The sequence below is a fragment of the Convolutriloba macropyga genome, chromosome 3 (assembly GCF_964194025.1).
Source record: "Convolutriloba macropyga chromosome 3, txConMacr16.3, whole genome shotgun sequence".
NCBI lineage: Eukaryota > Metazoa > Xenacoelomorpha > Acoela > Convolutidae > Convolutriloba > Convolutriloba macropyga.
The window spans coordinates 51,151,037-51,164,889 of record NC_134470.1 but is presented as its reverse complement, the minus strand read 5'-3'; the positions used below and the strand labels follow the sequence as shown (position 1 = coordinate 51,164,889).

The following is a 13,853-nucleotide window of genomic DNA, read 5'->3' as shown; positions in this document are numbered from 1 at the left end:
GTCTGTCTTGCCCCAAATTGAGGCGAATTACCAACCAACACCCAAAACTGACGAGATTGCACTCAAAAATGCTAATTTTTTCGCGCGAAAAGAAGGAATGAAAGTAATTCACGCAAGTTCGCAATTTGGCACCAAAGTACGTTCCTCAGTGAAAATGAAAAAAATTGGTTGACAACACTGAACAAAATCACTCCACCTTTTTGAAAGTTCAAACTCATTCAGATAGACCTCAGTGTAATTTTGAAAGAATTGCTCAGCAATTTGTCAATAGCGTTGATATGCCAAAAAGATCATAACTCAGTACATCATCCAGAGTTCGCTTTGAAAAGAAAACCCAACAACCTACATCCCAAACACAAACACCGGAGACCCAAGCAACAGATGGGATCCGCACACCAGAATCAGACCACCCCGCAGCACTATCGGACATCTACGCAGATGTCTTTACTTTGCCCTGAGCAGTATATACACTAAACGCCTACTATCCTGTTTTAAGACAAAAGATGTGATACTATAAGAAGTCCACGACTGTGTCTTGACAAGGAATGAGTAGAGATGCAAACAGCTGAGTCCCTACATAAACCACATAAACAGTTTCTGGCGTCATGTACATGTGAAATCAGGTTAACAAACTCATACCCGAGAACAAATGGGAAGACAGAGACCTCAGTGACTTCGGAGTACAGATAAACATAACCAATTCGACTCGCGACGCGAATGAGTGGCAATGGTAAGACTCTTCAGACAAAAGACGCTTGATAAAAGTAGAAAGGCTTGGCTGTGGCTTTCCCAGAACAGAAGAGTCACTACAACTAAAGCTTAATACCTGCTAATAAACGTTAGAAAAACGATCTGCAAATATTTTATGAGGTCCTGGTGGCCGGCTGGACAATTTTTAAAGATTACGATGTAACGTAAACAAGCAAGGAACTGGATGAAATGCCGATAGCTGTACCAAAATAAATCTGACGTAGCGAAAATCGGCGCGAAAGCCAAAAAACACTCCTTTTGGTATTTATACAGAGGGACGGCCAGAAATACAATCGGGTAAAATCGCTGAGGATAAAATCACGAAACACGCTAGCGATTTAAAGGTGAAAGTGGAGGGCGGAAAAGAATTTCTCGAAAACCACCGGTCAACGACGTCAGCATCGTCTCGTCGATAAATTCAAACTTTTCCAAGGCACTCAGAGTATAAGTGCCAGTGAAACTAGGCAATCCATAACCACCATAACAGAACAAGAATACACAGACGCAAGCCCAAACAAAACATCAATTAAACCACAACGCATCAAGGGAAGCCGCACTACGAATAAAAATTCGACAGATTCATTTGTATTTTGTCCCGCGGTATGGGCTGTTCCAAAACGCCGCACAACGAGCATTATATCACAGCATTCTAGCAAATCAACACAACTTTCTTCAACGCTCATCCAAAGCATTTCTTCCGCCTTCTCTCCAATTGCGCTGCAACCAAGTGTAGTTGAAGGCATGCAAACACTTGAAGAGCAACATCTCACTTCCAGTACCCATCCGGAAATTGGAACGATTCCGCCCCCAACTGCACCAGTGGTCAAGACCTACGAATCAATATGGACCTATATGGACCTGATAATAGGCTCTACACTAGAAGCCGAGGTGAACACCCACTCGGAAAGTGATTAGATACTGCTAAAATTCATTGCATATTCTATTTTTTAACCAGAACCAATGATATCTAATTTTTTTCACAATTGTAATTTATAACGGAAACAAATAACGATAATCGGTCTAAATGCACTGCGAATCAACAATAAATATCCTGGCAAAGAATTGCGTACGATGTTCTTGTATCCTACTTTGGTGTCTTAAACTCTATTTGAACAATGTCAAGGGTTTTCGTTCTATCAATTTACTTGATTTGTTGGAAATCTTTTTCTGTTATTTGCTCTCTACCAAGATTGAAGTGTTTAATGGAGTCCTTTTGATATTCATTTTACAATTTCTTACCTTTGTCTTCTCATAGTTTGGTTGTTTGTTTTCAAAAACCGATAATTTTTAACGTCATCTGCTAATAAGTATTAGGGCATCGCATAGAGGCTTGGCTTGTTCTAATTGTTTGGCACCAAAGTTGCTGATGAGGTTGCAATTAATGTGGTTGATGGCAATTTTAAAAGTTCTGACGCCCCACACATTCACATGTAAACACTTTTTATGCAACTATACAATGCTAAGCGTTGTTACTTTCCCAAAGCTTAAATTGATATGTTTACCAAGCCTACCCAGGTTGCCCCTCATAAATCTTTCTTGGCAACCATATCCAAGACATATATGGAGTTTATGGTAACTTGGCAGCCGTATAGCGGACCATAAAAAATCAACATGGCTCAAAAACCTCTTAAAAACCCATGCATTGCACTCTGAGTGGAGAAAAACTCATCAAGACAATTGAAAAAGGATGTTCATGGTGTCTCGGGAACCATATGCAAGGCCATACACATTAATGGTGCCAGGTAAGACTATAAAAATCAAGGCCCTTAAATACCAAAAAATTTACGGAGAGTAGTTAAACTTACAACTTTTGGCTACATTAAGTCTTCGAAAAAGGCAACTTCATTGATTATAATTTTAAATATTTTTGTCACCCATATCCAAGACCTTAAATATTATGTACTTGCTCATGGTTGACAAGAAAACTCTGATTTCCAAGAACTCTGAAGTTCTTAAATGCATGAAATATTTAATTCGAAAAAACTACACATGAGGACACCGTGCTTGCTTTGAATGATAGCATTTTTGGTCGAGCCTTGTATGGATCATGTAAAAATCATAAATGGACTATGTAGGAAACATATAGGAATCATATATGGACCAATTAAGAACCATGTAAGAACCATACATGATCATATAAGAACCATCTATGAATCATATATGGTAGTAATATACCATAATTCGTCTAAAGCTGAGGTTGCTGTATAAACTTTGTATGGGTGTTGACAGGACGCACAAACGTGCATAGCGGACTCTCGAGTTCCATATAAGAATCATATATGGAAATCTTGGCAACCATAGAAACATCATAAAAGAAGTTTTTGTATGGCCTGTATGGGACCATATATGGTTCTTGGATATGGTTCACAAAAAAAGACGACCCGGTTACAACCTAAACAAAAACCCCTAATACAGATTTGAGTGCAATTTTTATGGATGGGAAGTTTCAGGAAAGATTTTAGGTAAATGTTTTGTCAGGTCTTTTATGATTGCAACTCAGTTACTTTTCAATTTTAAACGATCAGAAAGTTTTTGTTTTCCATTAAAAACATAAACAATAAAAGATTTTGTAGAGGCTAAATTGCTTCGTTCATCAACAGCTTCTACAAGTTCAAATAGAGGAAAATCATCTTGGTGGGTCCAAAAAATTTGATTTCAAATTTTGTTTCAAAAATACCTGATATGGTTTTTAGAGGTTAGTTTTTTTTCTAACGAAACGCTTTCCGCAAAAATTTTTCCTGAAAAGATGTCTTCGTAGAAATCTCAACGACTAAGAAGTGGTGGGTTTTGGTTTTGTAAATAGTTTCTCTCTCATGTCTTAGAACTTCTCAAGATTGGGTTTTTGCTTAGTTTTTGCCTAATAATTTGTTTTTTGTTGCATTTTTTATTTAGAAAAAAGAGCAGAAAGAGAGTATATACTAGAAAAATGGTCTAAGTTTACCTTCTGGTGTTTTTTGTCAACAAAAAAAGGCTGTAAGTTTTGCTCGGTGCACTTAACTTTTAGCCTCTGATTTCATTCCAAAATACTAGTTAATAGCCTTGAATTGGATTCAAGTTTTGATCAGAAACGTTATTCAGGACCCTCCAGCTGGTTGTTTGGGACATTGCCAAGAAATAGGAGTGGAGAAAACAGTTTCAAGTTTTTATCAAACAGACTCGTGATCAGCGACACTGTAGCAATTGGCGTGAAGTTGTGAAATGAAAAAATAAAAAAAGTCTCAACCCGATAAATCCTGTTTTTGAGCAAGCATAATAACTTTTGGTTCCGACTTATGTCTCAGATTCAATTTTTAAAATTTTTTGTAAACTTAATTATTTTGCAAATATTGGCAGACAAATGAACTGACTTGCAAATATTTGTAAATTAATTATTTTGCAATTACAAATATTTGTAAATTATTACAAAAATTTTAAAAGATTTGTAAATTATGAGAAAAAATACAAATAATTAAAAACTTTTTGCAATAAAAACGATTTTTTTTAAAGAAAAAGTGAATATAGAAGGAAAATTCTGAACAAAAAGTTAGAATGCTATATCAACAAGTGAGCAATCATCTAAAAGTTTTTTAAAACTTTTTCTTATTATAGCTTCACGCGAACTGCCACAATGTTAATTATTGAGAGTATGTCAGATAACCATTTGAAACTAATTGATTCCTCTTTCTTTGTCATTTCTTAAACCACTTGGTGAAGGGCCCTGAATAATGTTTCTGATCAAAATCTGGAACTAATTCACTACTATTAATTGCCAATTCGCTTGAAAGAAAACAGAAGTTTGAAACTAACATTGAAATAGCAATAAACGCAGACACATTAAAGTTTAATATTGATGAAATTTGAATTGAACAACACAAAAACTGAAAAATTTTAATTAACAGCCAAAATGATATCATATGAAAGCAATGTGCTTTTACAGATAAAAATCATGCGCCGAGGAATACTTTCACTACTCTCACTTTTGCTTGAGGAAATAAACACTATGACGTATACTTTAGAAGATTTTAACCTCTTCATCTAGGCGAGTAATTTCTTCCTAAATAAAAATGCAACAAAAACAATTTTAAGCGAAACAAAATTAAAATGCAAAAAAAACATATATACTGAACGCCAGCAAAAGGAAGAGGCATAAAATATATGGCAAAAGCAAATCTTATCTCAGTTATATGTCTGCACTGAATTGCTCAGTTTTTCTCACCGAGCAAAAAATCCACCATCAGGTTTCCAAACATGAAGAGTAAAAATGCATATTTACATCAAATTTTATCAAATATTTATCAAATTTTTATAATAAACATATTGTAAGCTGACTAGGTTTGTTACATAGGTCGAGTTCATTGTCCACAATCGTTCAGAGAACAGACTCTGCAGTCAAGCAGTCAAGCTGCAGTCAAGCTGCAGTCAAGCTGAAAGACCCGACTATTTGAGACTTTTACAGTATATTATGGATGTTTTCCCTCCATCTTTTTCTCAATTGGGCTGGGGACCACCTACGGCAGAAGAACAGCAAACAAAGATAGGATAGTTAAGGATAGCTATTGTTGATCGGAAATATTAATAACTCATTTGTTTTGATATTGTTCTATTTATTGGTTAAAACCAATTTATTTGAGTCGAACAAAACAAACAACTGAGTTGATGTGTGCAAGAAAACAAAGATATGACAGAAAACTACCAGTAGTGTTGACTATCTTGGTTGTCACATACACGGTCTCATATAGTGTTTTTGTCATAGTACCAAGGTTGAGCTGCGTAACCCAATCTAGCTCTGATTAAACCAACATAGGTCGTCGCCCTTGGGGCTAACAGAGCACCTGGAATAAAATTTTTTCTGATCAGACCCATTTGAGTTCAGCATGGGCTGCCAGATGTACTCGGATTGCTCAGACTAGAAATTTTGAGCTCAACATCGAAAAATGAATTCCTTACAAACAAAGATTCATCTCAACATTAAAAAACGATACTTGAGAGAGACTAGTTTCTTTTCTGGGGAGACTGGCTGTTGCTCCGGCTTGACGTCCTAGTTTCTCAGCAGATTATCCAGACTCCGGAAGGAGTTCTGATCAGACCGTACTGTCTATCGAGAGAGTTTTTTTCACATTATCCGGACTACACATCCAGAATAAACTGACTCTGGATTGCCTTGATCAGTCTGTGAAGACTGGACGGACGTGAGAACGCTGATCAGACAGGCTTTTATTGCGCATCTCAAACGGGGTATCCTATCATGAAGTTCTGTATTTCGAATGATGAACTTATTGTATAATGTACCAGGAGAGGCACGTGCTAAATAAACTGTATCTTTGAACACCAAGTCAATGTTGATTATATAGATGTAATTCAATGGTTAGGAAATGGATGACTTTTTCACGGTAGCAAAAGAAGATTTGTGAAGCAAATCTCACGAAAGTTTAACTGTTGACAAGGAACAACAGTGGGCAAAGGGTAGCCCAGGCATATCGTGCCAAAGTAACTATAACTCAAGGGTCTTTTTTGAAACACCACCAACACTGGCGTCAGTGAAGCAAGCTGATTAGTTTGCTTCTCTGACGTCCGGCCACAACACCGCCAACGCTACACATTCAAAATTAACTGAAGGCGGAACACCGCACAGTTCTTTCTGGTGACCCCCCCCCTAACCAAGCTCGAACGCGCAACCTCGAGGCAAAGGCAAGGGCAAAGGCAAAGACAAAGACCACGAATCATCCCCAAAGACCAAGACCCATCCCCCCACCGGACAATAAAGACCCCCCAACACAGTCAACATTTCAACAACACAATACATAAAGCAGAATACAAACCTCCTGACAGCAATGCCGAACAGAACCATGCAACCACCCGTTTTAAAAGCAAAAATCAGGGTGATGGGGGAGAAAATTGCGAAGAACCTGCAAACCATGAGCGAATTGATTGCCAGTGGGAACATAAACGCAGCAAAGAATGTTCATGAAAAGGCGGCGGAAACATTTTCGGAGTTCGAGGAAACCAGTTACGAGTTGATTTCACAGCTTGACGAAGATCAGCACGAGGAGTACATCGGAAAAATCACTGACACGTGGAACAACATCGACGACATGAAAATTAAAATTCAGAATCACCTTTCGCAAGAAAACACCACAACAAACTACAACACACAAGACAACAACGAGAGAACAGTAACAGCCAACTCGACAGCGGATAACTCAGCAACCAACAACATCATCAACACTAGAGCAATTGGACAACAGCAAACATCCGTTAACAGAAGTTTACACAACGAACAACCAGAAACTAGCAATTCCGCTCAACGTGACAACCTCAACAGCTTTTGGCATGATAGACTAGCTTACTCAAGCAGCCTAAACGACCAGCAGAACAGAGTTACTGGAATGGGGGACACACAAACATTCAATCAGCCAACAGAACAACCACAACAATTGTCAACGACGTTATCACAACCAGTTCCATTCTATACGCCTTATGCGGAAGCTCTTCCAAAGATGGATCTTCAGAAGTTCAACGGTGACCCGAGCAAATGGGCAGATTGGTACAGCCGTTTCAGTTTCATGATTGGAGACACTCAGCTCAGTGATGGACAGAAGATCGCCTATCCACAGGGACTCGTAATTGGAAAAGCCAAAACAGCAATTGAAGGATTTGCCTGCAACGGACACCTGTACAAAGATGCAATAAACGAGTTGAAACAGCGGTTTGGGAACCCAAACGTCATCGTCAGCAACTTGTTGGAGAAACTCATCAACTACAGGCCACCAACGACATCTCTTCCTTGGACAATTGTAAATTTTTCCACATTCATTAACACCATGACAAGGACACTACAAGAACTCAACTTCGAAGCCGATCTCAACAGCACGACAATCTTGAAGCATGCAACCAACAAGCTACCTTACAGCGAAGAATTCAAATGGAATCAGTTTGTTTTACGACGAAGAATTCAGCAGCCGACACTTGCAGACTTCAACCAATGGATTAAAGAAATAGCAGAAGCACATGAACGTGCAACGCATCAAGGACGAAGCAATACTAGTCTCAGCACAAACAGTGATATACATCAACGAAATTTCAACTTAAATGGAAACCGACAATTTTATCAACAACCAACTCATCCAAACAGGGAACAACAGCAGCAACAACAACCAACACAGAACAAAAACAACTTTAGCAACAACAACAACAAGAACCAGCATAACAAGCGGAGCACAACACAAATGCTTCAAGCAACAAGGGGAAGCAACAGCAACAACCAGCCTCTGCCTTGTGTCTTCAACGACGGTAATCATCAGTTATTCCATTGCCCAACGTTTAAAGCAAAGACAGCAGACGAAAGACTACAAACGGTTTATCTGTTGAACCTTTGCAGAAACTGTTTGGGAGCAAATCATCGAGCCAACAACTGTCCTTCAACCTCTAATTGCAGGGAGCAAGGATGCGGACAGCGACACAACACTATGTTACACGGTGCCAACAGTAGATACGGACGAACAATGACATCAATTTTTCAAACAAACTCTCAATTGAGCAACTCAAGAGGAAATGGTAACTCATTTGCAGTCATCAACAACAAAGATTCAGCCAAAACAAAGGACACGACAGCAGCAACAAAAACAACGAATCTTCTCTATGTCATGCCAGTTATTTTACACAACAAAGAGAGCAAAGTTCGAACATACGCCTTCATCGACCCAGGAAGCAGCTTGACAATACTTCTCTCGAAGACAGCCGACGAACTACGCCTTCAGAAAGAAACACGTCAACAACTTGTCTTGGAGGGAGCCACCGGAACAGACACAAAATCGTGTTATACAACGTCAACAGAAATTTCGAATTTGGAAGAAGAGGAACGCTACAACCTCAAACAGATATACGTGGTGGAAAACATCAATTTGCCAAAGCTGAGGGAGCACCCGGGAGACATTGCTAGAAAGTATGACCACCTTAGACATGTCAATATGCCAACTCTGGATAATCTCGAAGTCACAGTATTGATTGGACAGGACAACATTAACCTTATCTCACCAGTCAGAGTGGAACAAGGACCATCGACAGCACCAAGCGCAAGTCTTTTCAAACTTGGTTGGACTATTTCTGGACCCCATACAGTATTGGATGACAGCAAAACACAACATTCAATGCATCATACTGCTTTGTTTTGCAGCAATTGCCTCGAACAAGACAATGACCTCAACCAAGAAGTTTCTCATTGGTGGAAAGCAGAAACAATTCCATTGGAATCCAAAACCAAGTCAAATGATCCAGAAGTTTTGTTGGCCACCAAGATACTCAACACAACATGCGTGAAACAAGCAGATGGACGTTATGAAACGGGACTTCTCCGGAAAGACGACAGCAATTTACCAGACAACCGATCACAAGCCTTGACACATCTGAATCATCTTGTCAACAGACTACAGAAAAGACCTGAACAGTACAAGAAATACAATGAGGGCATTCAAGCAGACCTGGAAAAAGGCTACATTGCAAAAGTACCTTTCCATAGACAGAAAGATAGAGGATGGTACATTCCACACTATGGTCTGGTCAGCCCAAACAAACCCGACAAAATACGAAGAATCTGCAATGCCAAAGCACCACAAAGCGGAACAAGCCTCAATGACAAACTCTTAGCTGGACCTGACCTCCTCGGGAACATGCTTGGAATTTTGCTACGATTCCGGCAGGGAGCCATCGCCATCCAGGGAGACATCGAAGCGATGTTTATGCAAATCGGAGTACGACAACAGGACCGACGTTATCTACGATTCATGTGGAGACAACCCAACAGCCCGAAAATTAGAGGTGTACGAATACCAAAGACACATCTTTGGAGCCAGAGACTCACCAGCTTGCGCAAATTTTGTTTTGCAACAGACAGCCAAAGACGACATCGAAGATCACCCAAATTCTCTAGAGATCATTCAGCGGACATTCTACATGGATGACATGGTTGCATCTTTCAGCGACGCCATCACAGCTTTCACTACAGCCAAGGATGTCAAGGATACTCTGAAGAATGGTAAATTCAATCTGACAAAATGGTGCAGCAACAGCCGTGAGTTTAGTGAGCAGATGCAAGATGATCTATGCAAACCAGTGGAGGAGCTCTTCAGTAAAGGTTTTCATCAAAGAGTACTTGGAGTTTACTGGAGCTTAGACGAAGACAAAATCATGTTCAAAGCGAAAGACAGAAGGAACCTGGACAGGAAAACTTGGACCCAGCGCAAGTTTCTCTCTTTCGTGTCAAGTTTCTACGATCCTTTGGGAATCATATCGCCGTTCCTCATACGAGCCAAGATTCTACTGCAAGAGTTGTGGAAACATGGACGCGAATGGGACAAAGCTATCAGTGGAGACAATGGAAAGGCCATCAAAGATTGGGTACAGGAAACGGAACAGATAGGTACGGTAGGGGTAAACAGGTTGGTAGGTGGTACAACACTTGGGGACACAATGGAACTTCATGTATTCTGCGACGCATCATTGGAAGCAACAGCAGCAGTAGCATACATCAAGACAACCAGGAACCAAGAAACCACAACTCGTTTTCTCATGGGAAAAACAAGAGTGGCACCCTTACGTCAAACAACAATTCCCAAACTAGAACTGCAAGCAGCACTTTACGCGGCAAGATTGAAGAAAACAATTGAGGATGAAATGGATTTCAAGTTTGACAAAATCTTTCTGTGGAGTTACAGCACGACCGTTCTCAGTTGGATAAAGAACTTCAAATTGAAACACAAGATGTACATCGGAAACCGAATTGCCGAAATAAGGGATCTCACAAACACCAATCAGTGGAACTACGTCAACACCAAGGACAACCCTGCAGATCAAGGAACGAGGGGACTAACAGCAACAGAAATGACAGAAAAATCTCTTTGGTTACAGGGACCACAGTTTCTTCTATCTTCTAGCGACAACACCACAACAGACGAAAAACAACACGAAACTGTTTTCTTGAACAGCGCAGAACAGAAGCCTCAGGGAACACGACGACAGCCAATTGACAAAGACCTAATTGATGCCAACAGGTTTAGCCAGTGATTGAAACTAAGAGCCGTCATCATCAAAATGAAAAACCTCAGAAACAAAACGAGAACACGGGACCAGCAGATCATAGATGCAGAGAACTTTCTTTTCCGTCTATCTCAACAACAATCATTCGACGAGGACATAAATCAACTAACACACAACAAGCCAATTCAAAAAAGGAGTAGATTGATTCAGTTGACACCTTCAATAGACGAAGATGGTATCCTTCGATCAAATAGCAGACTAGCCAACGCACCAGTTTCAACAGCAACAAAGAAGCCAATAATCTTAGACGGTAGGAACAGGATTATTCGTCTTTTTCTGGAACTGCAACACAACATCAATGGTCATGTGGGAGTCGAACAGCAGACACACAGCATTCAGTTGAATTACTGGGTTCTTCAATGCAAAACAGTAATGAAGAAGATCTCGAACAGATGCTACGAATGCAGACGACAGAGACAACTCAACAGCCAGCCTCAGATGTCAGATCTTCCGAGCTACCGATTCTCAGTCAAACCTGTAGCCTTCAAGGAAACCGGAGTAGACTTTTTTGGGCCATTCGAAATCTACAGCCAGATCGACTTAGCCATGAAAGTGTACTGTTGCTTATTCACCTGTCTGACGATACGAGCCGTTCATATCGAAGTGACCAGGAACTTGCAAAAAGAATCATGCATAATAGCATTCCAACGATTCTTCAGCCGACGAGGACTACCGGAAAGAATTCACAGCGACAATGCTTTATATTTCACCAGTACAGCAAAGACCTTCGAAGAAAGCAGCTTCACAACTACAGAGATACAGAAATATGCGGAATCAAAAAAGATTGCATGGAAATTTGTTCCACCAGGAGCTCCACATTTTGGTGGAACATGGGAACGCCTCATTGGGATGAGCAAACGACTCTTCTTCAATATCGCCGGATCTAGGAAACTCCAGGAAGACAGTTTCTCAACCCTTATTTGCCAAGTCGAAGCTCTACTCAACAGCAGACCTCTAACATCAGTCAGCAGTGACATACGCGATGTGGAAAGCCTGACACCAGGACATTTTTTGACAGGAATGACAACAGGACTGCCTTCAGATACTACAATTAGCAGCAACGACAGAGGAACAGGAAAACTATGGAACAACGTCAACAGTATTATGAACGAGTTTTGGACACGTCTTTTAAAGGAATATCTGCCAACACTCAGACAACGTCGAAAATGGCATTCAACAGTAGACGGGATAGAAGTAGGGGACATGGTATGGATACTAGAAAACAACACACCCAGGGGTATTTGGCCGGTAGGTAGGGTACAAAAGGTAAATAAAGGTAAGGATAATGTGGTAAGGTCTTGCCTGGTTAAAACAACAAAAGGGGATTTTGTTAAACCAGCTTAAACTTTGTTTGATTAGCGACAAATCAATATAAAGATTATCAATATTAAATGGGGAACAATAATTCAAACACAATTTTAAGCAAACTTGATATCAGTTTTGGGATTAGGGTAAAGTGAAAGATGAAAAATTTAATGTTCAATTCAATGAATTAGCAATTCAAAGGGACTATTAGGTATTATTCAGGTACAATTAGGGATTTCAATAAGTAACTCACAAGGCAGCTCAAATTAGCAAAGCTTATCGTACATTAGATAAATACATTCAAACGGGAAAATTTAGGTAGGTAGGTTTAACAGGAAGACAAAATCTGGATAGACATTAGGTAGGTTTTGGAATTCAAATGCACAATTAATTAGCTTATTGCAAAACAGCAGAGAGTTGAACAGACAGGATAAAAGTATGTTGAATAGTTATATGACACTAAACAGCTTAGGTAAAACCAGACATAGGTAAAACCAGACTTAGGTAAAAATTATTACAAATTATTTGGTATTCCGACAAACTCTAATTTGGGAAAAACAGGTAAACGTAGGCAATAGGTACAAGGTAGTGGTAGGTTTAGGTAGGTAGGGAACACGGGGAGCATCAGTTTTTCAACTTTCAAGGAGCAGACCAGCAACGACAACCTTTCCGGAAATTGTTCAGTATTTGAAAATCGCCAATCAGCCAATACAGAAGTCGATTTAAAACAACTACAAATGTACACAGTTAAACGCAATCAGCACAAAAAGCAATTCAACTTTCCAGCATACCACTTTCATATAACACTACAAGCAGCACGTTGACAACTAGTACACAGCAACAACCTACAGACAACACCGATGGAAGACATCAGCAGAAATTTAACTACAACAACAAACACTTCAGCAAGAATTACTTCAGCAGAAGTAGCAGCATTTTTCGAACAGCAGTAAACACATTCTTCAACAGTGGACATCATCAAAGTCAGTTCAGACATACTTGTAGATATGGACGAGTCCATAACTTCAAGATCAGCGTTTTATTGAGGACACAACTCAATACAACATTTCAACATAATCATCAGCAGATGAAGTAAGAAATACAGTTCAGCTACACAAAAGACACAACAGAGCAAAAGAGAACACGACGAGACGACAAAGAGCAACTTCAAACAGACTTCAACAACAAATACAGATCGACTACAAACTTTCTGATTTTTGGTGCCCAAAAATGGGGGCCCAGTGTACCAGGAGAGGCACGTGCTAAATAAACTGTATCTTTGAACACCAAGTCAATGTTGATTATATAGATGTAATTCAATGGTTAGGAAATGGATGACTTTTTCACGGTAGCAAAAGAAGATTTGTGAAGCAAATCTCACGAAAGTTTAACTGTTGACAAGGAACAACAGTGGGCAAAGGGTAGCCCAGGCATATCGTGCCAAAGTAACTATAACTCAAGGGTCTTTTTTGAAACACCACCAACACTGGCGTCAGTGAAGCAAGCTGATTAGTTTGCTTCTCTGACGTCCGGCCACAACACCGCCAACACTACACATTCAAAATTAACTGAAGGCGGAACACCGCACATATAAGATCAAAACCGAGACGTCAAATCAGAGTCCCGCTTACTTTGAAATTCGTAGTCGGGACTACCAATTAGTTCGAATAATAAACCCAACCTGAAGAGGAGAGCTATGGACACTTTTTGAACTTTCTACTTCATCT

General features: G+C 39.7%; 2 protein-coding genes across 2 annotated transcripts; both read left to right on the top strand.

The window, feature by feature from the left end:
• The first annotated feature begins 6,560 nt into the window (after nt 1–6,560).
• On the top strand, nt 6,561–10,788 carry LOC142336657 (uncharacterized). Its single transcript, XM_075385566.1, has 3 exons — nt 6,561–7,660; nt 8,108–9,284; nt 9,373–10,788. Exons 1-3 carry the CDS (start codon nt 6,561–6,563, stop codon nt 10,786–10,788), a joined length of 3,693 nt encoding a protein of 1,230 aa, XP_075241681.1.
• Nucleotides 10,789–10,815: 27 nt separating this feature from the next.
• Nucleotides 10,816–13,396, top strand: LOC142336655 (uncharacterized). The gene is made up of 2 exons (XM_075385565.1): nt 10,816–12,027; nt 13,232–13,396. Exons 1-2 carry the CDS (start codon nt 10,816–10,818, stop codon nt 13,394–13,396), a joined length of 1,377 nt encoding a protein of 458 aa, XP_075241680.1.
• The last annotated feature ends 457 nt before the right edge of the window (nt 13,397–13,853 follow it).